This window comes from Gopherus evgoodei, chromosome 23 (genome assembly GCF_007399415.2).
Source record: "Gopherus evgoodei ecotype Sinaloan lineage chromosome 23, rGopEvg1_v1.p, whole genome shotgun sequence".
NCBI lineage: Eukaryota > Metazoa > Chordata > Testudines > Testudinidae > Gopherus > Gopherus evgoodei.
In genome coordinates, this window is record NC_044344.1 from 3028593 (window position 1) to 3053756 (window position 25164).

Genomic DNA, 25164 nt, shown 5'->3' on the forward strand with positions numbered 1-25164 from the left:
AAGAAATGGCACAGAGCAGCGAGTGTGTCAGGTTAGCGGTCAGATGCATGTGCAATCAGACACACGTGTCCAGACCTGGGCGCACACATGCACTCAGGCTTACACACGCAAACTCTCAGATGCACGTTTATTTGCACAAATGGGCATGTGCAAAGATGCACACCACACGTGCAAACAGGTGTGCACACACACACGGTTTGCAATAGGGACCAGGCCAGGGGCCCAGCCCTTCCACCACCCTAAGCAGGACCCTGTCAAGGCCCTGCCCTTTGCCCCCCGAGGGTCTGGACACTGTTTCCTTGAGCAGTGGGGACACCGGCTCCCCCTGTCCCCTAGGCCTTCGGCACCACCTCCACCAGGGTCAGGCCACAGAAGCAGGCCAGAACCGTGCAACCTGCTGTGCTCATGGGCACAGGGAGCCCTAGGCCTATGCCAGGCTAGCGGGAGTGGGGGAAGGGGCTGGCTGAGGGGGTCTCATACCAGGGGAGGGGCAGGGTGGGCCAAATTTAGAGCCTCCCTCGACTGCTACCTGTGGGCAGCCAGGCCCTTCCAGCTCTGTGCATTAGTGTTTGGGCATCAGGCTTGGCTGAAGGCCCTGGCAGCTGGCACAGCCCCCGGCCAGGGACCTGGTCACCCTGCAGACACCCCCGTAGCCTCCTCCCCTCCCCGCGCTCAGAGACCAAAACAACCGGCAGGATGGCAGGGACAGGGGAGGCTGAAGATTTCTGATCCTCCCCCACCAAACCCTATTTCCTAGACAAGCTGCTCAGCAGAGCTGAGGTAAGCAAGGCAGCGTGTTTCCTCAGGGTGGGGACTTCACAGTTTTCCTAGGAGCTTAAGACATTGTGCACCAACAGTGCAAGGAGACGAGGTCTCTCTCTCACACACACACACACACACAGAGCAATCAGCAGCCCGGTTGTCACTGAACTGACATGCCCAATGCCGGAGCCTGCATGGAGCAAGCAGCTGCAGAGCGTGGCAGGGGAAGGGGCATGGGGCGGCAGGGACGGCGGAGCAGCACCCACGCTGGGCTGTGTGTCATGGGGGGACAGTGGGGTGGGGGAACAGTCGCTATCTGTCCCCCCAAAACACCCACTCCTAAGCACTACCCCACAGCGTTCCTGCCATCAGGAACTCGCTGACTGCAGCTTGAATGGGGGAGTGGGGGGCCTGGGAGGGGCAGGAGAGCTTGCAGGAGTCCCAACTTCTCCATGGGTTTATAGGGAGGCCCCAGAATCAGAACCACCTCCCCAACGTTGGGGGGTTTGGATCAGAACCAGCCTTTCGCCTGGGCTTTGCAGAAATCAAAACCAGCCCCGACTTGACCCATTTTTAGCCCCCTTCCTCCGGCCCAGACCAGGAACAGGTGAAGATGCTGCGCCTGTCACCAGCCTTGCGCCAGCCGCTCGGTGCCGAGCTGGAGCACTGACGGGGGGAAGAGACTGCCGGGTTCTGAAGCCAATTGCCAGCCCCAAGCATTCAAACAGGAGCTGTTTTATTAACTCATCCAATTTACATCCCTTTTCCTTGCCCTCCAAGCTGCACTCGCTTCCTGGTTTCTAGCCTTTCTCGGCAACCACCAGAGAGAAAAATCTTTTTTTTTTGTTTTTAAATGAAAGCTGAAGTTTCCCCCAACCCCATGACTCCGGGAGCTGGGGCTTTACAAAAAGCATCACCCAGCGGGAGGAGAGCTGGCAATGCTGAGTAATGAGCCAAGACGCTGCAGCTCACACACCCAGGGGAAGGCGGGACAGATTACAGAAAGCTGGGGAAACGTGCTCCTTCCTATATTTACAGAATAGGCCACGGCTCCAAGCAGGTGGCACGCACGCCTGGGCCCAGGTTTCCCACGGAGCCCATGACACTGGGTGCGTGTTGGGTGCTCAGATTGTTTGAAAACCTGGGCCCTTTGTGGATGCTGGGCCCTCGCATCTCCATCTCTTCCAAACACGGGTTGCTCCAGGAATATACTGCAACAGGCGAGGCTAATACCAAAGGGGGCTCCAAACTCCCGCCCCCAAATCAGCTCCTTCCATGGCTGCCGCTGGCTCCCGCACCCTGGTCACAACGCTAACGGGACGGCCCCTCGGCCTACGCCCACCAAGTCCGGGGTCACGGCGGTGGCTGGGCTCCTGTCCAGCACCCCAAGCATGACGTTGGCCAAGCGCTATCCGACCAAACCAACCACAAAAGGTTTGTGTGTTTTTTTTTAAATAACCCGTAAAAAGATTTTTTTTAATTAAAAAAATTTATATATATAATTATATATATATATATATATATTAGCTTAAATCGGAGCGGCGTTACCCCTGCAGTGGCTCTCCTCACCCGGGCCCGAACCTTAAACGGTACATTCAGAATAAGCCGATCCCCCGCCCCCGATCCCTGTTGGCCTCTCGACTGAGGTAAGAAAAAGAAAAGTCACGCTCTAAACCGAGTAAGAAAAAGCTTAAAAACTAACTCCCCCCACTGGATATCGACGTAGATGGACAGATACAAATACCGGCGCACATCATCGGCTGGGGGTTTGCTGACAGACAGCTGGGGAAACGGGGGGGCGTGGGGGGGTGTCAAAGCGTGGCTGACTACCAGTAAGTGCCTCCTACAGGCAGGGGTGAGTGAGTGCAGCTTCTCCGCACAAGGAGTGAAATTGAGAAGTCCAGAAAGCCTGACGCCCTTTGGGCCTTAGATCTGCTCCCCGGCGGTTTAAATTCCTTTACGATTGTTTCCCCCTGCACCAAGGAAAGAAAAGGAGCAGAAAGGGAGGAGCCAGGCGGGCTGCAGCCCACGGGCCGGCTAAGTGCAGAGGCACAGGCAGCTCCTTGCTCCAAGCACCGCTTTGCTCTCGGCTGAGGCTCAGTTCTGCTGGTTCAGCTTTAAGGATGGGTGGTGCCGGCGGCCCCCCCCCCCATGGCTGCTGTCAGGCTGCGGGTGTGGGCAGGGTGGGTTATTCCATTGCCTCGGGTCTAGCCCCCAAACGGCAGTGCCGTGAACTCGCCCGCGCTGGGGAAGCTGTGTCGGCCAACGCAGGGTTAAACACACGGTCCCGGCCAAGCCGTGATGGGAGACGCGTGGGTGGCTCCCCGGGGCTGAGCCGGGTCGAAACAGGCCTGCCACTCGGATGTGACATGCCTCCTATGGCTCGTGCTTTCCCAGTGCGGGTGGGCCCCGGGCTAGGGCCGTGAGAGGTGACGGTGGGCGAGAGGGATCTCCGGGCGCAGCAGGGAGTGTGCACACCCCACCCCGGTGATCACGGGGCCCTGGCTGTTGGAAGAATCAGGGCGGGGGCTGGGAGAGGGATCAGGGCGGATAGACAACCATAAAGAGACCCCGGGCCCCGTACAATGCAACTGCCCCGGCTTGGCCTGTCCCTAGCTCCCCCCCACGCCTAGAAAGGGCAGACGCCTCAGCTCGGACTCCCGGCCCCTGTGCCCAATAAGTGCCATGTTCCAGGGCTCCCCAATGCCCCCTGCCTCATGGAGAATCAAGGCTTTGAGGTGGTGAGGCCAGCTAGGCACTGGGATGGCAGCGCCAGCTGGGACGGCATAGCCGGGGGACAGGACAGCCCACGCTGCAGGCCAATACCGGGCAGACGACGGACAGCGTTAGTGCAGTGAGCGGTGGCAGGGAGGGGGCTGTCCTGTGGAAAGCGCGTGCCCATTAAAAGTGTGGGCCCCATGGGGAGCGGCATGGGTGGGGCTCAACGCACATCCTCCCTGGCTCCTTGCTGAGCGAGGGGTTCTCCTGGGGGCACATGACCAGAGCAGATGTTCCCTGCCCTGGGGGTATCAGAGACAGACAGGCCACTGGAGGGGCAGGGGCAGGGACCTGGGCAGAGGGAGCCGCCCAGGCAGAGTTGGTTGGAAAATAAGGAGCTTCCCCAAAGAAAATGACAACTTTTTGGCAAAATATTAAAACCGGAAATATTTCCATTCAAAATGGCACTGCACTGCCTGATGGGAGTTGTAGTTCAGATGTCTCATGTTCCCATTCTCCTTTGGGGCTGGTTTCTTGTGCTGGACTCCATCCCACAGTGACTTTCCTTGGGCAGGGGGTGCCCCATGGGAGATGGAGTCCAACCAGAGTCCATCCAATAGAGATGAATGGGAGCTCAAGGCCCCCCCAACCACAACTCCCAGGAGGCACAACGGCACCATTTTGAATTCAGCTCTTTCGGTTTTCTGGTGTTTGTTCCGTCAACAAAGCATCACAACTTTCCACAGGCAGCAGACTCTGCATGGAAAACCAAATTGTCCCACGAGAGCCAGTTTAGAGCCAATGTTTTCGACCAGCTCTTATCTTCCCCCTGCCCCCTTTCAGCACAGCCCCCAACCCCTGTGGGCTGGAGCCTCTCTCCCATGCCCACTGCTGCCTCGCCTTCGGGAAAGTGTTGGAACTACGGCCCTTGGCAGGCGCCTGCACTGGGGGAGAGGTGGGTGTGCTGGGGGGGTTGGGGTATCAGGACAGACCTGCCCGCCCCATCCAGCCTAAGAGGTAGATGGGCCAAAGTGGCGGGTTCTTGGGGGGGGAGGGGAGGCGGGGAGAGGGCAAGCGACCTGACAGCCCAACCTCGGAGCCCCAATTCTGCAGTGTAGCAGGGAGCTGACATTCTCCGGTGGTCCTATCCTGCAACCCTGGCATGGGGGTCAGCTGGCACCCTGGCTTCGCGCCCTGTAGTTCGATGGGAAATCGAGGCACCCCTGGGAATCTAACCAGCGACTTCCCGCTGGAGTTGCGTCTTTTAATAAAAAAAAAGTGCATTTGTCATTTACGCTCGGCTCCATGGCCCGAACCCCTCCTCTAACCTCACCTCTAACCTCTCCCTGTGCCCGGGTTCTCTCCTCTAATAATTTAATAGTTTTTCTCTTCTCAAAGTGCAGTTAGTTAATATTTTAGCCTCTCAGGGAGGGAATAAATGCTAAAAAGAACAAAAACAAAATCACCTAAGGAAATAATAAAGGAAACAAACACTCTGACGTCTGGGACTGTCCTGTGCAAACAAACAAAATTCATAACGTCCGTGGAACGAGAGAGGTTTATTTGGGGGGAGCCGTGAGGTGCCAGCTGAGCCCAGTGCCAGGGAGGTGATGGGACGGAGAATTCTATGAGTGGGGGGGTTCTTCCTGCAGTTGGGTTGAAACCAGGGCTATGTATCCACCCCCCCAGCATCCCGATAACTGAGGGGTTCAGAGGAAAGGAGATCCAGGTTCCACTTATCCTCCCCCGCTACTCCAAATCCAACTCCTGCGCCCCCCACCCCCAAAAGCTCATGTTTTGTGTGGTTTTTGAAAAGTGTTGCCCCTTCCCCCCATCCCGACAGCAGCCCCCCCCATGGTCCCACCCCCTCCGCGGGGGTGGTGGTGGTGGTGTCGGCGCTGCTGGGTGACACCCACGCGGCAATATTTAGAAAAACAAACCAAAACGAAAAAGAACCAAGTAAAACGTGTCCAGGAGGGGCTGGGGGCGGGGCTCTCGTCCGAGTCCTGGCCCCGCCCCTTGCCCCCTCCCCTCCCCTCCCCTCCCCCCGCCCTAGACTTCCTGATCCTCAAAGACCTCGAGGAAGAGGGGTGGGAACAGCTCGGTGGGGCACTCCACCTTCATGTGCAGGAAGCGGCTGGCGTGGCAGGCGCCGATCATGCGCAGGTCGGTCACCTTCATCAGCAGCTTGGGCCAGAAGTGGGGAATGTTGTGTTTGCGATAGTTGATGTAGTGTTCGAACGCCAGCAGGTAGGTCTCCTGGCACTTCTCGATCTTCTCCACCCGCAACAGCCCGGTGCGGTCTGCGGGCGGGACGGGCGGGCGTCAGCGGGGGCCGGGGGCAACGCAGCCTCCGCCCGAGGGGCTAGCCCCACGGCTGCCCTCCGTGCCTATCGCTAGCTATCCGCACCCTCCATCCAACCCCGCATCGCATCGAGTCCCCTCCATCCAACCCCGCATCGCATCGAGTCCCCTCTACCCACCCCTCCCCACCGCTAGCTACCTGCCGCCTCCATCCAACCCGCATCGCATTGAGTCCCCTCTACCCACCCCTCCCCACCGCTAGCTACCTGCTGCCTCCATCCAACCCGCATCGCATCGTGCCCCCTTCTACTCACCCCTCCCCACCGCTAGCTACCTGCCGCCTCCATCCAACCCCGCATCGCATCGAGTCCCCTCCATCCAACCCCGCATCGCATCGAGTCCCCTCTACCCACCCCTCCCCATCGCTAGCTACCTGCCGCCTCCATCCAACCCCTGCTCCGCATTGAGTCCCCTCTACCCACCCCTCCCCATCGCTAGCTACCTGCCGCCTCCATCCAACCCCGCATCGCATCGAGTCCCCTCTACCCACCCCTCCCCATCGCTAGCTACCTGCCGCCTCCATCCAACCCCGCATCGCATCAAGTCCCCTCTACCCACCCCTCCCCACCGCTAGCTACCTGCCACCTCCATCCAACCCCGCATCGCATCGAGTCCCCTCTACCCACCCCTCCCCACCGCTAGCTACCTGCCACCTCCATCCAACCCGCATCGCATCGTGCCCCCTTCCACCCACCCTCCCTCCCCATTGCTAGCTACCTGCCCCCTCCCTCCAGCTATCCGCCCCCTCCCTCCAACCCCTGCATCGCATCGAGTCCCCTCTACCCACCCCTCCCCACCGCTAGCTGCCTGCCGCCTCCATCCAACCCCGCATCGCATCGAGTCCCCTCCGTCCAACCCCGCATCGCATCGAGTCCCCTCTACCCATCCTTCCCCACCGCTAGCTACCTGCCACCTCCATCCAACCTGCATCGCATCGTGCCCCCTTCTACCCACCCTCCCTCCCCATTGCTAGCTACCTGCCCCCTCCCTCCAACCCCTGCTCCGCATTGAGTCCCCTCTATTCACCCCTCCCCACCGCTAGCTACCTGCCACCTCCATCCAACCTGCATCGCATCGAGCCCCCTTCTACCCACCCTCCCTCCGCATTGCTAGCTACCTGGCCCCTCCCTCCAGCTATCCGCCCCCTCCCTCCAACCCCTGCATCACATCGAGTCCCCTCTACCCACCCCTCCCCACCAGTAGCTACCTGCCGCCTCCATCCAACCCGCATCGCATCGTGCCCCCTTCCACCCACCCTCCCTCCCCATTGCTAGCTACCCGCCCCCTCCCTCCAACCCCTGCTCCGCATCGAGCCCCCTCTATCCACCCCTCCCTCCCCATTGCTAGCTACCCGCCCCCTCCCTCCAACCCCTGCTCTGCATCGAGTCCCCTCTACTCACCCCTCCCCATCGCTAGCTACCCGCCCCCTCCATCCAACCCCCCCACCGCATCCCGCCCCCTCTGTCTATCTCTCCCTCCCCACCTCTTCCCTTGTGCTCCTCCAACCCCCCCAATGACCTACCTACCCATCGCCCCCCCTTTCTGGCTATTCAGTCCCATTATTACTCCTGTACCCCTCCACCCCATAAATACTCCTTTATCCGTTCATCTCCACAACTACTCACTATCTACCCCTCCCTGCCCCCCACTTCTCCCTGCCCCCATCTAGCCCCACCATGACCCTCCGTCTCCAGCTCTCTCTGAAACCCGAGCAACAGCTCTGGCTCTGGGCTCCCTGGGGGCTTTGTCTCCTGCGCCCCAGGCCTCTCCCCTGGCACTCTTAGTGGGCACCAGCAGTGGGCGCTTCACCCTCCCTACAGACCCTGAGCTGGTGCATCCCCGCTGCGAGCACATGGGGACCCCAGCAAGGGAAGCTGATGGGGGGAGGGAGGCTGTGGAGATCTCAGCTGAGCTCACAGGGGAGGAAGGAACCGCCCCCTACCCCCATGGGCAGCATCGGCCATGTGGCCTGGTGCATGATGGGAATATCCCTCCCCAGCAGCAGGGCCCAGTGGGTGAGGGGGCGGCCGCCCCCCGCTGGCCCTTACCTGAGGACATGAGCAGCACGGCTTGGAGCAGCGCCACCTCCGTGTCGTCCAGGTTGAAGGCGGAGAGCGACTTGCCCAGGTCGAAGATGGCGTCGGACACCACGCCCAGCCCGCCGTTCTTCAGCTGCTCCCGCTTGACAGCCATCTCGCCGCTCAGCGTCAGCGTCTCGCTCTCGGGGTCATAGCGCACGGCCGCCCGCAGCGACATGATCTCCATGCAGCAGCCCTTCAGCAGGATGATCTGGTCCTCGCAAGGCAGCTGCCGGGGAGGAGCCAGGGTCAGACACGGGCTCGGCTGCCCCATGCTCCGCCCACTTCCCCCTTAGACTCCGCCCCCGGGCCCTGCCCCTCCCCCTCTCCCTCTCCCCCTGCTTTTAACCCCCTCTCAGTCCTAGGGTCTTTGTCTCCCAACCTGTCTCCCCTCCCCCGCCGACCACCCTCCCCCCTCCCCCTGCTTCTAACTCCCCTCTCTGCCCCCCAAACCATCTCCCCTCCTCTGCCGACCACCGTCCCCCTGCCCCTGCCTACCTCTGAAAACATGGGCAGTTTTTTGGCAAAGTCCACCACGCGGGTGATGGCCGGGGTAATGATTTTTGTAAACTCGCTGAACGCCTCCAGGTCGACCTTGTCCCCGTCGGGCATGGAGGCCATGGGTGATTGGCCAATGTCCTCGGGCTGTGGGGAAGGCCGGGACAGCCTGTCAGGGAGCCGGCCCGCCCAGCGCGCTGCCTGGACCCCTGTCCCCAGCCTCCTCCCCGTGTGAGCTCCCACTGCCCCCACCCTGGAAGAGGGGAAGGGGCTCAGGGCTCCTCCTCTTGGGCCCCAGGCAGGCTGGGGGGAGAGCAGCCTTGTGGCCAGGTCAGGGGAGAGGCGAGGGGGGGCAGGGTAAGAGAGGGAGCCGTTCGGCCAGGGCACAGAGCTGGTCAGTGAACCCAGGAGTCCTGGCACCCTCTCCCATGGCACTAAGGGGCTGTGGCCAGGAGAGGGAGCCCCCTCAGCAGACACACCCTGGCTGGCGCGGGAGGGGGCTGTGGGACACCCGTCTCCCCACTCAGAGATGTGCCCTTCACTCACCCACACGAGGCAGCATTAACCCCTTGGCAGCTGGAGGGGCTGGTGGTGAGGCAGGACCTGGGCACGCACGAGCCTTTTGGAGGGGGGCTGGGTTTTCTCCTGCTTGCTCCCTGGGGGACCCATCGTTCTCCTGTGCTGCAGGTTCTGGGGTTAGCCTCTGCCCACCCCGTCTGCGCTCCAGCGAGACCCCTGGGCACTGCCCCGCAGCCAGCACCAGAGCCTGAATGGAACTGGGCTCGTACTCCAGGGTGTTGTTGGGGAGAGAACCCAGGAGTCCTAGCTCCCAGCCCCCACTCCCAAGCCACCGGACCCAGCCTAGGTCAGCAGAGTCGGGAGGGTGCCCCCATCTGGGAGCACTTTTGGTGACAGATGTCTAAAATGAGTTTGCTGAGTCTCAGCCCACTTCCCAACGGCTGCATCCTGAGACCTCCCCTCTAACCTGACTGACCCAAATCAGCTCCTGGGCTCAGCAAAGGCTGAGTAGGGCACAGAGCCGGAGCGTCGCCCTGCCCCCATGATGGAGGATGGATGGGTCACAGGCGCCTCGCAGAGCCAGGGGGCGAGGACGGGCTCAGGTTAGTGCTCTATGATTTGTCACCCATTTGGAGAGGACAGTGTTGTGCCACCAGATTTCTAATGGGCCCATCACCATGGTCTCTAGGCTCTGAGTCCAACGTAGAGGGACGGCACTCCCACACCAGAAGGGGAGCAGGATGGGTCCCACACATGGGCTGCACAGGCCACAGAGCACAGGAGTGGGATCAAAGTGTCCCCCACAAACTGCCAGCCCCTTGCAGCAGTGTGACGGCTCTGGGCACCAGGGAGGGCCGTGTGCTCGAGTGGGCATTGCACAGCGGGCCAGGGCCCGTGAGCACGTGAACGTGCGTGTGCGTGACTGTGGCTTGCACGCCTGTGAGGGAGCATATGGGCAGGGCTTGCCCGTGGTGCAGTTGCGAGTCCGTGCTCCAGGACCGTGGCTTGCCCCCAGGGTGCGCAGGCGGAGAGGCAGGGCGTGTGCGCTGCGGGCAGGGCGGGGCGAGGCGGGACAGGGCGGGGCGCTCACCAGGAATTTCCGCTTCTGTTTCCAGTGGCTGCCCTGGGCGTTGGTGCTGCGATGCGCCTCCGTCACCACGTGGATCAGCTCCCACTCCTCGGTGCTGGGCTCCGGGCGGTGCTGCAGGGTCTTGATCATTTCCTCCTTGCGCCGCCGCTCCCGGTTCTCCTCGATCAGCTTCCGCTTGGCTACCCGCTTGGAGTCATCCAGCACCACTGGGGGCAGCACACAGAGGGGGTGTGAATACATGTCACTGTCTCACACGTGCAAGCCCACCCCTCCGGCGTTAACCCCTTGCTGCCCTTGCGGCTGCCCCCCGGCTTGTGGCTGGAAGAGGGGGGCCAGCAGTGGAGGTGGGTCTGGGGTCCCCTTCCCCGGCAGGCACCGCCCTGGGGAAACGGCCCCCAGACAGGCCTGTAAGCAGGGACTGCAGTGGCTGCTCCAATACCGAGCGAGTAAGCCTGGCCATGCACTGCCCCCCCCGGCCCTTGGCCCCGGGACCCCCCAGCCGCTGGCTGCCCCCCTCCCCCCGCTTACAATCCATGGCCATGCCCACGGCGATGCATTTCTTGAAGCGGCAGAGCTGGCACTGGTTGCGGGTGATCTTGTCGATGACACAGCTGCCATCGTACTTGCAGGAGTAGGTCGGGTGCAGGTTCTTCTGGATGGTCCGTCGGAAAAAACCCTGCGGGGAGCAGGACGGGTCCCAGTGAGAGACAGCCCTGAACCCATCCACCCACTCCCCTGGAAAGGCAGGTGCAGAGGGAGTCCCAGTGCAGCCCCACAGGCTCCCAAACAGGCTCAGGGCTGGTATTGCGGGGATGACTCTCCCGGCACAGGGGTGCAGCCACCTCTGGGGTGCAGCACGGCAAGAGTTACGTGGCAGGTTAGAACAGGAAGTGACGGAGGAGCCTGTGACCTCTTCCAACCTCACCACAGCTCCCCTGCCCCAGAGGGGAGAGCGCCCCCGTGAGCCTCCCGCAGCACTGCGCCCCCTAGCTCGGTGATAGGAAGGCGCCCCCTACTGAGCCCCCCCAGAGGTCTCCCCTCCCCATTGAGAGCAGGCTGAGCTGGAGAGCTCCCACGGCCTGGCTGTGCCCTAGACACCAGGCACCTGCCTTGCCGGCTTGGGGAGCCCGCTGGCCCGCAGGTGTGGGGGCGGCCGGGCTGCGTCTCACCTTGCAGCCCTCGCAGGTGATGCAGCGGTAGTGGTACCCAGTCGCCTTGTCACCGCACACAACACATTGTTCATCTTTGTCCAGGTAACTAGGGATGTACCCTGGGGAGAAGGGAGCCCGGAGGTTACAGCCCTGCGGAGCCGGCGCTCGGGGGAGAAGGGAGCCCAGAGGTTACAGCCCTGCGGAGCCGGCGCTCGGGGGAGAAGGGAGCCCGGAGGTTACAGCCCTGCGGAGCCGGCGCTCGGGGGAGAAGGGAGCCCGGAGGTTACAGCCCTGCGAAGCCGGCGCTCGGGGGAGAGAGGGAGCCCCATGGCTTGCAGGAAGCGGGTGCTGTGGCAGAGGAGTCTCCTGGCCCGGGACAGCCCCAGGGGTGTCAGGGACCCAGGACCTGTGCCTGCAGGCAGGTGCCCCGGGGGGCGGCACATTCACTCAGCCAGACACCAGACGAGACTGTTCTGCTCCGTGCTGCAGCCCCAGGGCTCAGAGACTGGGGCCAGGCAGCATACAGGCAGGGAAGGACGCGAGTGGGGCAGGGTGTCACAGAGAATCGGGGCGAGCGCCGAGCAGCAGGCAGAGCTGAGGGCAGGCAGGCCCAGGGTGCAGAGCAGAGGCAATGCAGGCGTGTCCACCGGCTGCAGAGGAGCCAGCCAGCCAAAGCATGTTGTGCTCGGCACGGCTGGGGACACAGAGAGAGATGCCCCCTGGGTTCGAGGGCACCTTGTTCTGCCAGGTGGGGACGCAAGCGGGCAGAGGGGGCAGCTCAGGGGGGACCGGGTGCGGCTGGCGGTGCTGGGAGCAGTCAGGGTCTTGCATGGAAAATGCTGGACTCTGCAACCCAGGAACTTGACTCAGGAAACACAGATGTAGATGGGCACAGCGCCACCCTAAGCAGCCCGTGCCCTCCAATGCCGTCCTCTCCAGCAGCCCCTCCACACTCCCCCCACGCCCACCAGCCCCTCCAAGCTCCTAAAAGCATCCAGCCCTGCTCCCATCTGCCCAGGGAGCTCTGTCAGCCCTGTCCCTGGGACAGGCCCCCCCATCACAGAGGTCGTGTTGTTTGCTGAGCCAGTGGGTTTATCTCCCGCCCGCAGGGCCCCACTGTCCAGCCTGCTGGAGCCGATACCCTGAGCTGCACTGGCCCAACCTCCCTGGGACTCGGAGCTGGGCCCACCCCTGCAAGCCAGGCCCTGACCTGACCCCGAGCCCCTCCCTAGGGCGCTGTAGGGACGGATCTCTTGGGGTGGGGGCACTGAGCAGGGCAGGACCCTGCGTCCTCCTGGCCTGGACGCCAAGTGCCCTGGGAAGGGGGCACTAACCCGCCTGTGGTGCCCTCCCAGCCTAGGCCAGGGCCCAGTGACAACGCCAAGAAGAAAACAGCTGCATGCCTGACCCATCAGCTGGGGCACAAGACAATGCCCTGGGGTGCTCGCAGCCTGTTCTGGGGCCAGGGGGACGGAACAGGCCCAGGGGGAGTGGGGAGTGGGAATGGACAGGCCTGGCCTGGGGCTCGGGGGGGATGGAACAGACCGGGGGGCAGTGGGGAGGGGGAATGGTCAGGCCTGGCCCGGGGCTTGGGGGGGGGCGGAACAGGCCTGGGGGGCAGTGGGGAGGGGGAATGGACAGGCCTGGCCCGGGGGCTGGCGGGGGACGGGCCAAACACGGTACCTGACATGCTGCTCTTCACCGAACATTGGCTGCTCTTTCTTTTGCGTTTCCCATCCAGCCACCTGCAGCAGAGCGAGAACAAGACCCGGTTAGTGGCTGCAGCGACGCCTCCCCCCGACGGGAGCTCCCCCGACAGGCAGGTGGCCCCTCCTGTCCCCATTGCACGGTCGGGCAAGCCGAGGCCCCGGGCAGCGACCCACAGGCCAGCCCCAGCTCAGGCTGCAGGTGCCAAGGGGCTGGCCAGGGGCAGCGACAGCCCGTTATCTGGGAGAGCAGGGGAGATAAGAGGGCCTGGGAGGGCCAGGGGGAGGCTCTGAGCGCCCCCCCCGCTTCCCTGCTCTGGGCCTCCTCCTCCCACCCACTGACTGACCTCCACCAGCCCTATAAGCCTGACACCACCCCGTCCCTCTAACCCCAACCCCGCCCGCCCCCCCAGCCCTGTATCTCCAATCCCGTCCCTCCAACCCCTGATGCCATGGCCCTCTAATCCGGACCCCATCCCTCCCCACTATGTAACCCTGTCACTACCCCCACCAGGCCTCTAACCTGATCCCGTTCCCCCCACCACTCCCAGCACAATCTCACGCTCTCCACACCCTCAGAGTCTCAACGAACAGGAATCCAAGGGTTGGACTCAGATGCCCCAGGCCAGTGAGATCGGGGGGGGGGGGGCGCGGGTGAAGTGGGGACAGGGGCGTGGAAGCTGGCCCCCCAGCAGTGGCACCCAACCTGGCCAGTTCAGGGCAGGGGCGCTGATCCGCCTGCCGGCTGCAGAGGGGACCCGCATGCCCTTCCTTCCCCAGGGCAGCCGAGCTCAGAGGGGTTTGCTGCAGGGACCCCCCAGGAACCCCCAGCAGAGGCGACGGGAAAGTGGCCGTGCAAACCACAAGGTGGCGCCGTGACGTGCCACGAATGAAAGAGCCCCCGGCTGGATCCAGAGGCTGAGCCGGGGGCAAGAGGGGGGGTTGGCAGAGCCCGGGGAGGGGAGGAGGGAGGACAGAGCCTCCTCCCCAGCCCGGGGCCCGATCTTGCAGGAAGAGCAGCACAGAGCCTCCTCCCCAGCCCGGGGCCCGATCTTGCAGGAAGAGCAGCACAGAGCCCCCTCCCCAGCCTGGGGCCCGATCCTGCAGGGAGAGCAGTGCCAGGGAAGGGGGCACACAGGCAGCGACCCAGGCGGGCTGCACCACAAAAGGGGATTCTCCTGCCTGAGGCCCAGAGCTGCCCAGCGGATCCAAGGGTGACCCTGCCTTGGCCCAGCTCCCAGTGTGAGGTGGGGGGAGCCACGTGCTCTCCTGGGGAATTGGCCCCAGCCCTGCCTGGGCTCACACAGCTTGTTTACCAGCTGGGCACTGCCAGGGGCTGGGGCCCTCGCAGGGGCTGCTGGGTCATCAGGGGACAGGAGCATTCAGGGTAACGGGCTTCCTCCTGCCCTGCCTGACATGGAGACTGCTCCCAGGTCAAACAGGGGCAAGCTCCTCCGTCAGCAAGGCAGGGAACCCAGGAGTCCTGGCTCCCAGTTCCTCCCCCCCCAACCACTAGACCCCACTCCCCTCTCAGAGCTAGAGAGAGAGTTCTGGCTCCAACCACTGGACCCCACTCCCCTCCTGGAGCTGGGGACAGAAGCCAGGAGAGCTGTGGGGAGCCAGCACTAACCATGAGTCAGCACTGTCCCCCGAGCACCCTGCCTCCCTTGGTGGGGGACCCTTTATCCCTCCTGACAGGAGCAGTAAATCACAGGCAACCTGATCCCGTGGCTCATGCCAGCCCCTCCAGAAGAGGCAGGGTGGAAAGTCCCGGCCCCATGTGACTACACAGGACTGGGCAGTGCTATGGAGCATGTGTCGGTGCTGGCTCTGGCCCCCACCTCCCCCGCCCTGAGACACCCCCACAGCGGGCCAGGGCCTCCAGCCAACGCTCCCCTGACCTGTCCCAGGGCCCCCCCAGCAGGGGGCGGAACAGGTAAATGCCCCGGGGGCTGGGTTTCCATGGAGTGACACTGCCACCCGATGGCCAGGTGCACCAATCACAGGTGCGCATCTCTGGCCCACACACCTTGGGCTCTGCTCTTGGCCACAGATAGGGATGTGCAGGGAGACCTTGAACGTTACCTCCCTCCCCTGTGCCTCAGTTTCCCCCTCTGTAGGAGGGCACATATCTCTGGGGTAGGTGCTGGACGGGGGTAGTCATAATCTGGGGAAGATTCATACTTGTGGCCTTTCCACCCCAAAGATTTTTACAACTAGGGATCGCCGCCACCCTCCACCCCCATCCCAAACGCAGCAGGCTCTGGGGTGGATCATGGCAAGAGACACACAGCAACACTGCACAGCCAGTTAGGACAAGGAGTGACAGCAGAGATCATCTGAGCCAGTGCTGGGCAAGGCCACCTGCACCCCAAGCCATGGGGGACAGGCAGGGCACCTGTGCCAGGAAACCAGAGCGAGAGGCTGTGCAAACGCAGGGCAGACACCTGCTGCTGCCCTGAACCCAGCGGGGCCCAGACGGTGCCCGCGCTGGAGAATGGACCTGTTCTCTGGCCCCCTCTCTGCCCAGCCCGGGCGGGTAGTGCAGGAAACAGGGACGGCTGGCACTGACTCTTTGCAGCACGTACGGGCACGCCCATCTTCACCAGGGTACGTGCTCGTGCAAACTCCATCTCTCACACCCACCCCCCTGCTGCCCCAGCTCTGCGTGGAGGGGAGGGGACTGCTGACTCACCCAGAGAGCCCCACGTGAGACCACACGTGAATTCAGAGATGTCCAGCCACAAAGGGACCAGCACGGGCAGGAGGCTGCAGCCAGCCTGGCCTGGACAGCCCCTCCTCGATGCTGAGTCCTGCCAACCCCTCCCCCAAGGGCTGAACTCCTCCACCCAGCACCCCCAACCCCGGGGGCAGTGCCAATCCGCAGGCATGAAAAGTCAGGGGTGGGAATCAGGACGAGTCCAGCTCAGCCGCCCACTGGGGCCCGTTGGAACCTGGGACCATCAGCTCAGCAGCTCAAGCTGAAGGGAGAACTCCATCAGCCAGCAACAGAAGTAGGTTGTTGTCCCCTTAGAAGACGGACCACTAGGGAAGCTTGCCCTAGGCCAGGGCAGGTCACAGCTGCCTTGGACAGAGAGAGGAGAGGCTGGGGATGGGGTGCAGGAAGGGGGTGTGACACGGGGCTCCCCCAGCCCTTACCGGGTTTCCTCTGGCTCCGACAGGCAGTCCAGGGTGCTGAGCTTCTGTTCCATTCACCGCAATTCCATCCAGGAGCGCTCACGAGAGACCAAGGTGGGCTCCGCCCCCAGGTGCTCAGCACCGCGGCCGCCACGGCAGACGGGGGGCGCCGGGGGGTGTCTATGGCGCACTCCCCATGGCGCCTGGCTCAGCGCCCGCTGGCGGAGACCATCCCCGGGGGGGGATGGGCGCCGATCCCACAAGAGAGACCCTACAAAAACAAACGGCCTTGAAATGGCAGCTCCGGGACCCAACTCTGGCAGAGAGCAGGGACTCACTCCCTCCCAGAGGTGGTGGAAGAACCCCTGTTACCAAGCTGTGCTGGGGCTCCAACCCCCCACACTTCCCCTCCCCCCATTGTGGGGCTCAGCCTTGCCCGGAAGGGCCCCCTCTAGCGGGGAGCCCAGGCTCCGTCCCCCCCCAGCCGATGGCCAGCGAGGGGCCAGGGGTGTTTGTGCCCCATGGGGGGGGATGGGAAGAGGCCTGGTTCTGCTCTGTGAAGGATGGAAGCCATGGGTGGGGGTGAATGGGGTCCCCTCAGCCCCACTGCAAATCCCTGTCCCCCAGGCAACGCCCCTGCCCTCCCCCCAGCTATCACAATGACCTGATGGCAGATAAAGGGGGGTCCAGGCGAGACAGACAGTCAGACACAGGGGAGGGGGTTGCTGGAATCCCCCAGGGGCTCTCAGCCCTGGGCTCCCCCTGGCTCAGAGCCTCCCAGGCACACACCTTCCCCCCCAGCCCTCCCCAGCCAGGAGCCCGCCCTCTTCCTCTTCCCCTGGCGACAGCAGCTGAGGGTACCCAGAGGTTAACAAGCAGTTGGATGCCCTCCCGCAGCCTGGCACACAACAAGGCCCCTCTCCCGTGCAACCCCCCCACTTCACACAGCCCCCTCCCCCAGCTTCCCCTCCCCGCGCCCCCCTGCCCTCCCATCCAAACATAAGGATTTCTGCAGACAGCCTGGCACGGGGCCAAGCTAAGCAGACGCATCAAAGGGCAGCGGAGAAGCGGGGTCCCAGCAGGGCCCCCCGAGGAAGGAAGTGCCGGGAGGTGGGGGCAGGCGAGCCGTGTCCTTGGCTGACCCCTGGCAGGGTCTCGGCTCGGTGCGTGACGGCTGGGCACGCAGCGCACGTGGGGGAACAATCGTGCTCCGGGGTCAGCTGAGGACAAGAGTCTGGCGCTCTCGGCTTCCCGGCAGACCCAGTGGAGGCGCGGCTGCCCTGGGGGGCACATGGCCCCACTGCAGCGACATGGGGGCCTGGGCGGAGGGGGCTTGAGATGGCAAGTGGCGGGGCCTGCCGGACATCAGGGCTCACACAGAATTGTGGGGGTGGGGGAAGAGGCTTTGGCTTGGCACATCTGTCGAGCGCAGGAGTCTGCAGGTCGGGGGTGTGCACAAGAGTTTGCACTAGCATGCGTGCAGCATCCGGACTGGCACGCCCGTGCCACCAGGGCCGGCTTTAGGAAGTGCGGGGCCCAATTCGAACAGTTTTGGCAGGGCCCCTGCAGGGATGACTTCAAAAAAATGTAAAAAACACGGGCTTGTACTCACCGAGCAGTGCTCCGAGTCTTCGGCGGCACTTCAGCGGCAGGTCCTTCACTCACTCCAGGTCTTCGGCGGCACTGAAGGACCCGCCGCAGAAATGCCACCGAAGACCCAGAGCAAGCGAAGGACCCGCCGCTGAAGTGCTGCTGAAGACCCAGAACGCTGCCAGGTGAGTAAAAATTAAAAAGGCACCTCTAGCCAGGGAAGGGATTCTCACTGGGCGCGGGGCCCTCTTAGGCGTGGGGCCTGATTCGGGGGAATTGGTGGAATAGGCCTAAAGCCGGCCCTGTGTGCCACGCTGCGCACGAGGGGGCAGGCCTGTACCTGGCAGAACACAGCTCTGTGCAGAGGTGTGTGCGCAAGGGGGCAGCCTCGTGCGAGAGCAGGCGCACACGTGTCCCAGGAGGCAGAGGGGAGGAAAACATGTCCCGAGAGCCGGGGGGTGGGGGCATGCACACTTGCCCTGAGTGCTGGGGGTCACACGTGTCCGGGGAGCATGCACCAGTCACAAGCACCACTGCTAGAGAGCGACAGCACCTTTGCCTCCTGGCCTGTGTGACACGGCCCTGATCTGCCCCCATCCCCAAAAGCACCGGGCACCCCAGAACAGCTCCAGCTGTTACAGCCATGGCGGGAGGCCATGGGGCAGGGGAGCATGGGGGGCCTGGGCATGCGGGATTAGGAGAGGTGGGGGCACCATGCAGCTCCCAAGAGCCGCTGAAGATGCTCGGCCTTCAGGCTCCTGCACCGGGCAGATCGGGGGACACGGCCAGAATGTGGAGACTCCAGCCCACGGGGTTCCAATCCGGATCCGACGGCCCCAGAGCCGTTCCCAGCCCCAGAGCTGTTCAGCACCACACTCGTCCGGCTGGCCTCGCCTTGGCTGGTTCCCCGTCCGCCCTCACTGATGACCCAGCCCAGCGTCCCGCTGCACTCAGGGGCCTTGTCTCCCTCCAACAGGAAGAGAGGAGCCTGTGAGAAAAATCACAGGAGAGAGGTCCCCCAAAGCAGGGGAATGCTCTGCCCTGGGCTTGTGGGCTGGAACCAAGCAGGACGGGCACAGACAGGAAGGGGGGTGAGAGCAGCTGTGCCAAGGCACCACTCGCTTCCCACAGCGCCCAGAGCCTCAGGTAACGGGGGAAACTAAGGCACGGAAGGGAAGGGACTGGCAGAGGCAGTACTAGAACCCAGGGATCCTGGCTCCTAACCCCCCTCCCCGCCCGCCCCACCTTTCTAGACCCCAAGCCCCCACTCGCCTTCCAGAACCAGGAGCAGAACCCAGGAGTCCTGATAGGCGCCCGCTCTAGCCACTAGTTCATGGTGCCTCTCAGGGCTATGGTAGGTGCAGCTTTGAGTGGAGGGGGAAATCCCTTGCAACACAGCACCCACCCCCCCATGCCTCGCCTTACTGTGCTGCAAGGGCTTATGGGTGATATGCAAATGAAGCACCCGCCCCAGAGACTTGGGGGCTGGGGGGGGGGAGGGCACCGGCTCTGGGCAGTGCCAGGCCCACCTGTGGCCCAGCACCTCCCCTGGCAGGCAGGTGGATCCCTACAGTGGGTGCTCCCCAGGGCACCAGCGGGTGGGATGAGCCAAGGACACTCTCAGGGATTCCCTGGGTGCCAGCCAAGGCCGGTCATGCTCTCGGCCCCAGCACTGAGCAGAGCGGTGCGTCTCCATGGCTGATGGGCACTGCGGGGAGGGGGTGGGGCGGCTTTCCCAGCCAGAGAGAAGCAAGAGGGGCTGGGGACAGGGCCCCAGAGCCAGAAACTTCCTGCTCTCACTCCTGGCAAGTGCCCCAGGGCTGCGAGCGAGTGAGCAAGTTAAAGCACTGACCTGGGAGCCAGGACGCCTGGGTTCTATCCCAGGTCTGGGAGGGAGGTTAGGTCTAGTGGTTAGAACCAGGGGGCTGGGAGCCAGGACGCCTGGGTTCTATCCCAGGACTGGGAGGGAGGTTAGGTCTAGTGGTTAGAACCAGGGGGCTGGGAGCCAGGACGCCTGGGTTCTATCCCAGGTCTGGGAGGGAGGTTAGGTCTAGTGGTTAGAACCAGGGGGCTGGGAGCCAGGACGCCTGGGTTCTCTCTTCAGGTCTGTCACCAGCCTGGTGCGTGACCTCAGGGCAGACCCGTCCCCTTGCTGTGCCTCAGTTTCCCCATCTGTACTCTGGGGCTCTGACATGACAGTGAGTGAAGGGCAATGAACACAGGAGTGGAATGGAGGCTTTTTTTGGGAGGGGAGCACACAGACAAGCAAGTGTGTGTCAGTGTCTGTGCACACATGAGCGTGCAAGCAGGTATGTGAATGTGCCTGGCTGTTTTCAGCCAGCACCCGCCTCTGCCCCCACAGCTCTGGGTATGCAGCCCTGCTCTGCAGCTGAGAGAACTGCATCTGGTCCTTGCAGCAACAGGGGCTGGCAGGTGAGGCATGCAGCCCCACGGCACCCTGCCAGCCGATGCCCCCCAAGAGCCCAGAGCTGAGTATGGGCCTGGCAGAACACCCTAGTGCCCGCTGACAGCCAGCGCCCACGGGTGTGCAGAGCTCTGGGGGGATCCCTGCAGTAGGTGCGACGACATTAAGCCCCCTACCCGCCCTGGCCAGGAGAGCAGGGACGGGTGGTGGATCAGCTCCACACACCACCCTGCCCTGGCTATCCAGAGAACAGCCTGCCGTGTGCCAGGGCTCAGCCCTGCTCCCGCGGTGCTGCACGGTGTGACAATCCCCCGGCCCCCGGGATTCCCCCAGCCTGGACGGAGCTGAGACCAGAGGCGTCAGGCACTGGGCTGCAGAGGTGGCAAGGCCCCATGGCTGGAGTCTGGGGCTGCTGGCCAGAGGAGGGATGGACTAGGGGTTCAAGGACACCACCCATTTCTGCCCCGCTATCAGCCTGGGGCAGCCAAGAGCCCACGTGTGGGGGAGACTGGGACCTGGCCGGGCACTGAGAAGGGACGAACAAACCAGGCCTTCTCTGGCAACCTTGGACCCCCAGATCCCAGCACTCCTGGCTTGCTGTGTGGCCCACTGCGCAGATAGGGAAACTGAGGCACTGAGCAGCAGCGAGGTGCTCCGGCTCACACAGAGCCAGAAATGAAACCCCAGGAGTCCTGACTTCCAGGCCCCTCCCAGAGCTGGGATAGGACCCAGAGTCCCAACTGCAAGCTCTAACCATCACACCACACTGCCAGCGCACACTCTGTACAGAGCACAGCATGGCCCTGGCTAGCCCTGGGCCCAGGGTGCCCATCCAGGAGGCCTCCCTTCTCAGCAGCACCCGCGACATGTCTGGGCAAGCAGGACTCACACACCAGGGCCAGTGGCTGGCGCGAAGCAGGAACAAAAATGCTCTCCAGAGGCCTTTTGCACTGAGCCCTGGGCAGCACAGGGCACAAGCCCCTGCCTCGCCTGGAGCCAACGCTACTCAGGCTTCTGTGTGCCCAGACCCTGCGGGCACAGAGGCATTTGCAGGGCACAATCCATCTCCATGGCGCGGCTGGAGGCCTCTGGGGCAAGCCCAGGCCAGAGCCTGCCACTTTGCCAAGCTCAGCGCCCAGGGAGAAGGCAGGGGCTGGGGCACACAGGGAGTCAGCTTTCGCTGGGACCCAGGAGTCCGAGTCAGACACCTCCCCCGCTGACACAGCAGGGTTTGGAATGGGGAGAAAGGTGCCTGTCACACTTCTCCTTTTCCCCTACCCTCACTTCCTTGCAGGGAAAGACGCTGCCGAGCAGCTGGGGGGTGGGGGAGGTGGGCTGAACCCCTGGACGGTGTCAGCACTGCGCTGGGGGGCAGCAGGGCTCCTGGGGTCCAGACCGAGCACTCTCCCCCTCCCCCTCCGGCCCCGTAGGACTCTGACCTGCACAGGCCTCCGCGCTCCCAGGCGTCGCGAGATGACTCAGAAGAAACGAAGAGTGTCCTCACACCACGCAGGCTGGGGCCTGACCCAGCTGCCCTCCCAACCCAGGCTAAAAGTGGGTGGGCCACAGGGCAGAGCCCTTCCCCCCAGCACCACTTGCAGGTCATCATTAAGCTCTCCACCATCTACAGGAGCGCTCTCAAACCAAAGAACTTCCCTGTCACATAGGCACTGCTCCCTGCCAGCTCAAATGCGACTACCTCTGGGGTGGAGCAAAGCAGCCAGGCAACAGCCACACAGCAACACCTTACAACAGCAGTTTAGGACAGGAAGTGAAGAGGAAACCTTCCCCTACTCAGAGCTCCAGATCCTCACACCTGGCACCCGAAGGGCTGGGCACAATATAACCACTCACAAAGCAGTGGCAGCCCCGGGGAGAGGAAGGCTCAGGGGCGGCTTCAAGGCCATTGCTAAGGCTGGCGGGGAGCAGGGGGGATGGTGCAGAGGAGCTGGGCCACCTGCGGGAGACCCTGCCACCCCGATCTGCCCCCCAGCCATGGAGGCTGGTGGAGCAGCTGACACAGAGCCCAGCTTTGTTGTTGCATCTCCCGGGGCAACTAATCCCTGCACCTGTGGCCGGGCCGGAGGGTTTCCAGCCCCTGACCATAGGACCGCGCCGCCCCTCACTTCCCCCAGGCACATGCCCTGCCTGGCCCAGGCACAGAGCCCAGCTCCACAGCCAAAAGGGCCTCGCAGAGCCGCCCCGCGTGGGATCAGACAGAGCCGGGACACGAACGGGGGAACCCAGACCATCAGAGGAGACATTAAAGAGGGGAAAGCCTGCAGGGCGAATGGAACTGCATGAGGCAGAGCGGGGAGAGATGGGGAGCCCCTCCACAGCACACCCCCAGTCCCTCCAGCCTGGCAACCCCCAGTCCCTCCACCTCATGCCCCAGTCCCTCCAGCCTGGCAACCCCCACCCCCTAGTCCCTCCAGCCTGGTAACCTCCAGTCCCTCCACTTCATGCCCCCAGTCCATCTAATCTGGTTACCCCCCACACACCCCCAGCCATGCCACCTGATGCTCCTGGCTCATTCAGCCTGATAACCCCCATCCCCCAGTCCCTCCAGCCTGGTAACCCCCAGTCCCTCCACCTCATGACCCTGGCCCATCTAATCTGGTTACCCCCCCATCCCACCACCACTCATGCCACCTCACGCCCCGGCTCACCCACCCTGGTGACCCCCACCCCCCAGTCCCTCCACCTCACACCCCACCCCCAGTCCCTGTGCTGATTCAGCCCATGGGCCCGTCTCCCCATCTCAAGTCAGACACGTCTGCTCTCCGGCCCCAACCTCCTGCCTGTGCCATGGCCCCTGGGGGAAGGTGCCCCCGCAGCAGCTGAAGACGCAGCCTGGGGCACCAGGAAGGGCCCTCCACGCAGCCCAGTGGAGACCCAGCAGCAAGGGCCAGCAACCTTGGCACAAAGCATCCCCCGCCCTCGGGGCCATGGGGTCAAGACCTGAGCGAGACGAGCTTGATGGGCCTCAGCCCGGACGCAGCTCCAAACGGACCCGGGCCGGAGCCCCTGGAGCAGGGGGCAGGTCCCATGCAGGGAGGGGGCTAGCAGGGTGCCATGGGAGTGCCCTGCCATGGACCCAGCCCAGGCCAGGCCTGGCTCAGCACTGGCCCATTCCAAAGGTGGGACCCCTGAGGGGTGCCAGGCCCCTGCACCAGGGGTTGCTCTCTGCAGACCCTGGGGCTCTCTGGCTGCTAACAGTGCCCCAGTCCCAGCCCGGAGCTGAGGGCCCAGCAAACGAGCCCTGAGCGGGCCGGGGGGGTGTCTGTTGCTGCGCAGGAGATGACACAACCCAGCCGAGCGGTTATGAAATGCCAGGCGCTAACCTGGGTGCAGGGGAGCAGGGGCCTCTGCTGGGGATGGGGCAGGCCCAGGCTCTCTGCAAGCAGGGCCCAGTGGCTGGCGTGGGGGCTGCGGCCGGCCCATGGCTCCGCAGGGTGATACAGAGAGTCCCCCACAGCCTGGCATGACAGAGCAGCCAGCCCCTTTCCTGGGCGGCACGGCACCCTCTGCCGGCCAGAGGCAGCACGCGGCCCTGCGGCCCCTTAACACCCGGCAGGGAGCCGGGCTGGTGATGGGGGCTGTGGGCCCTATGCCCCGCATGCTGCCACTCGCCACCTGCTCAAAAGGGACCCCCGGCTTCCCTATCCATGCACTCCATGGGCCCTCGGCAGGCCCCAATCCCAGCTGCCTCCAAGGGGAGCTCAGCCACCCCCCAACATATCCTCCACCCCACCTCACTGAGACACCCCGCCCCCCCGGCTCCATTGCCCCAGGTGCTCAGAGGGGGAAGGAGTGGCCCAGCCAGGCGAGGCCAGGCCGGGCGGAGCCCCACACCCAACAGCCGCGGCCGGGGAGCGCCGGGGAACATTCCACTCCCCAGGCGAGCCGGGTCGGCAGCGTTTCCATAGCATCCTCCATGACAGCGCCCGCCTCGGGGCACCGCGCCCGCCTCGGGGCGCCAGGCCCGCTGCCAAGGCGGGGTCTCTGCCCCACCCCCGCCCTCCAGCCGTCTGGTTCCCAGAGGCGCGTCGGCGTCTCACCCTGGGGTGTGCGTTTCCCAGAGCAGGGACGGGGCATGCCCACCCCCAACATCCTGCCCCATACTGGAGGGGTCATAATCCATACCCTGTTGGGTTCCAGACACCAGAATGGGGCCAGGCACGGAGAGGGATTCCCTTAGGGGAACAGGGCTGAGATCCCACCCAACTCACCACACATGTGGGCACCTGTGCAGGAACCAAGTCCCCCCAGCCCTGGGGGCAGAAGTCCCCAGGGCCCATTCCCACGAGCACCACATTGCCCTTTAAATCCAGCTGCCGGTCCCAGGGCCACCACCAGCCGCGGGGTTATCTGTGCAGCGACTACACGGCCCGGGACAGAACCCCGTCCCCAAAGGGCTGGGGTGCAAGGAGCGACTCCACAGGCGGGCAGGCAGCAGCAGCAGGTCTTTATCCTAGATGCAGACCAGCCACTAGAGGGTGACCTGACACACACCACCAGCCCAGCGCCCCCCGGCACCCACTCAGGGGACAGACGCCAACAGCACTTGGCCATTTGGGGAAGGTAACAGAAAGTGACTCACAGTTGTAGGTGACACCAGGGGGGTAGGGGGGGGACGGGGACAGGGCGTGGCTGCTTCACGCCCCTCCTCTTCCTCCACTTCGATCCCTCCTGCAAAGAAGGCGACAGCAAGGTCAGGCGAGAGAGCAGGGCAGCGACGGGAGCTATTCCCATATACCGGGGTGAGGTTCAGGGGCCAATCCCCATGCCCGCTGCTCTGCCCAGGGCATGGGTGCAGAGTGGTTGTCCTCCCTGGGGCTTCGATCAACCCCTCTCTTAGCTGTCCCTGACTGGGGAAGAGCTGGGAGCCCAGCGGCCGGCTAACCCCCCAGCAGAGCCCCGCTGGGCTCTGGGGCACTGCTGGGGGGCAGGGGGAGATGAGGAAGCTGGGCCTCTCTCGCCTCCATTGCCTTTCCTCCCGCCCCGCCAGCTGTGGGGGTGGCTTTGGGCAACGTGCCCAGCATGCGCTGGGAGGCCCTCCAATGGGCACCTGTTCCTCGCCCCCCTGCCTGCAAGCTGGTGCCCGCCCGCTCGTCCCCAACAG

General features: G+C 63.9%; 1 protein-coding gene across 2 annotated transcripts; it reads right to left on the reverse strand.

The window, feature by feature from the left end:
- Positions 1-5020: 5020 nt before the first annotated feature.
- Positions 5021-24731, reverse strand: THRA (thyroid hormone receptor alpha). 2 transcript variants are annotated; one of them, XM_030541319.1, is made up of 9 exons: positions 24643-24731; positions 16046-16295; positions 12864-12925; positions 11199-11299; positions 10558-10705; positions 10030-10235; positions 8421-8567; positions 7893-8151; positions 5021-5783 (listed from the first exon to the last, which is right to left on the reverse strand). In XM_030541319.1, the coding sequence occupies exons 2-9, from the start codon at positions 16096-16098 to the stop codon at positions 5533-5535; spliced, it is 1227 nt and encodes a 408-aa protein (XP_030397179.1). In that variant the 5' UTR covers positions 16099-16295; positions 24643-24731; the 3' UTR covers positions 5021-5532. The 2 variants fall into 2 exon arrangements, with proteins under 2 accessions (XP_030397179.1, XP_030397178.1); XM_030541318.1 differs by lacking the exons at positions 16046-16295; positions 24643-24731 and having other exon boundaries at positions 12864-13124.
- Positions 24732-25164: the final 433 nt, after the last annotated feature.

Coding starts and splice junctions, on each gene's coding strand:
- THRA (XM_030541318.1), bottom strand. CDS start 13,023: ATGGGGACAGGAGGGGCCACCTGCCTGTCGGGGGAGCTCCCGTCGGGG. Junction 11,300..12,863: donor GGTGAAGAGCAGCATGTCAG/GTACCGTGTTTG, acceptor CCTTCTCCCCAG/GGTACATCCCTAGTTACCTG. Junction 5,784..7,892: donor CGTGCTGCTCATGTCCTCAG/GTAAGGGCCAGC, acceptor TCCCGCCCGCAG/ACCGCACCGGGCTGTTGCGG.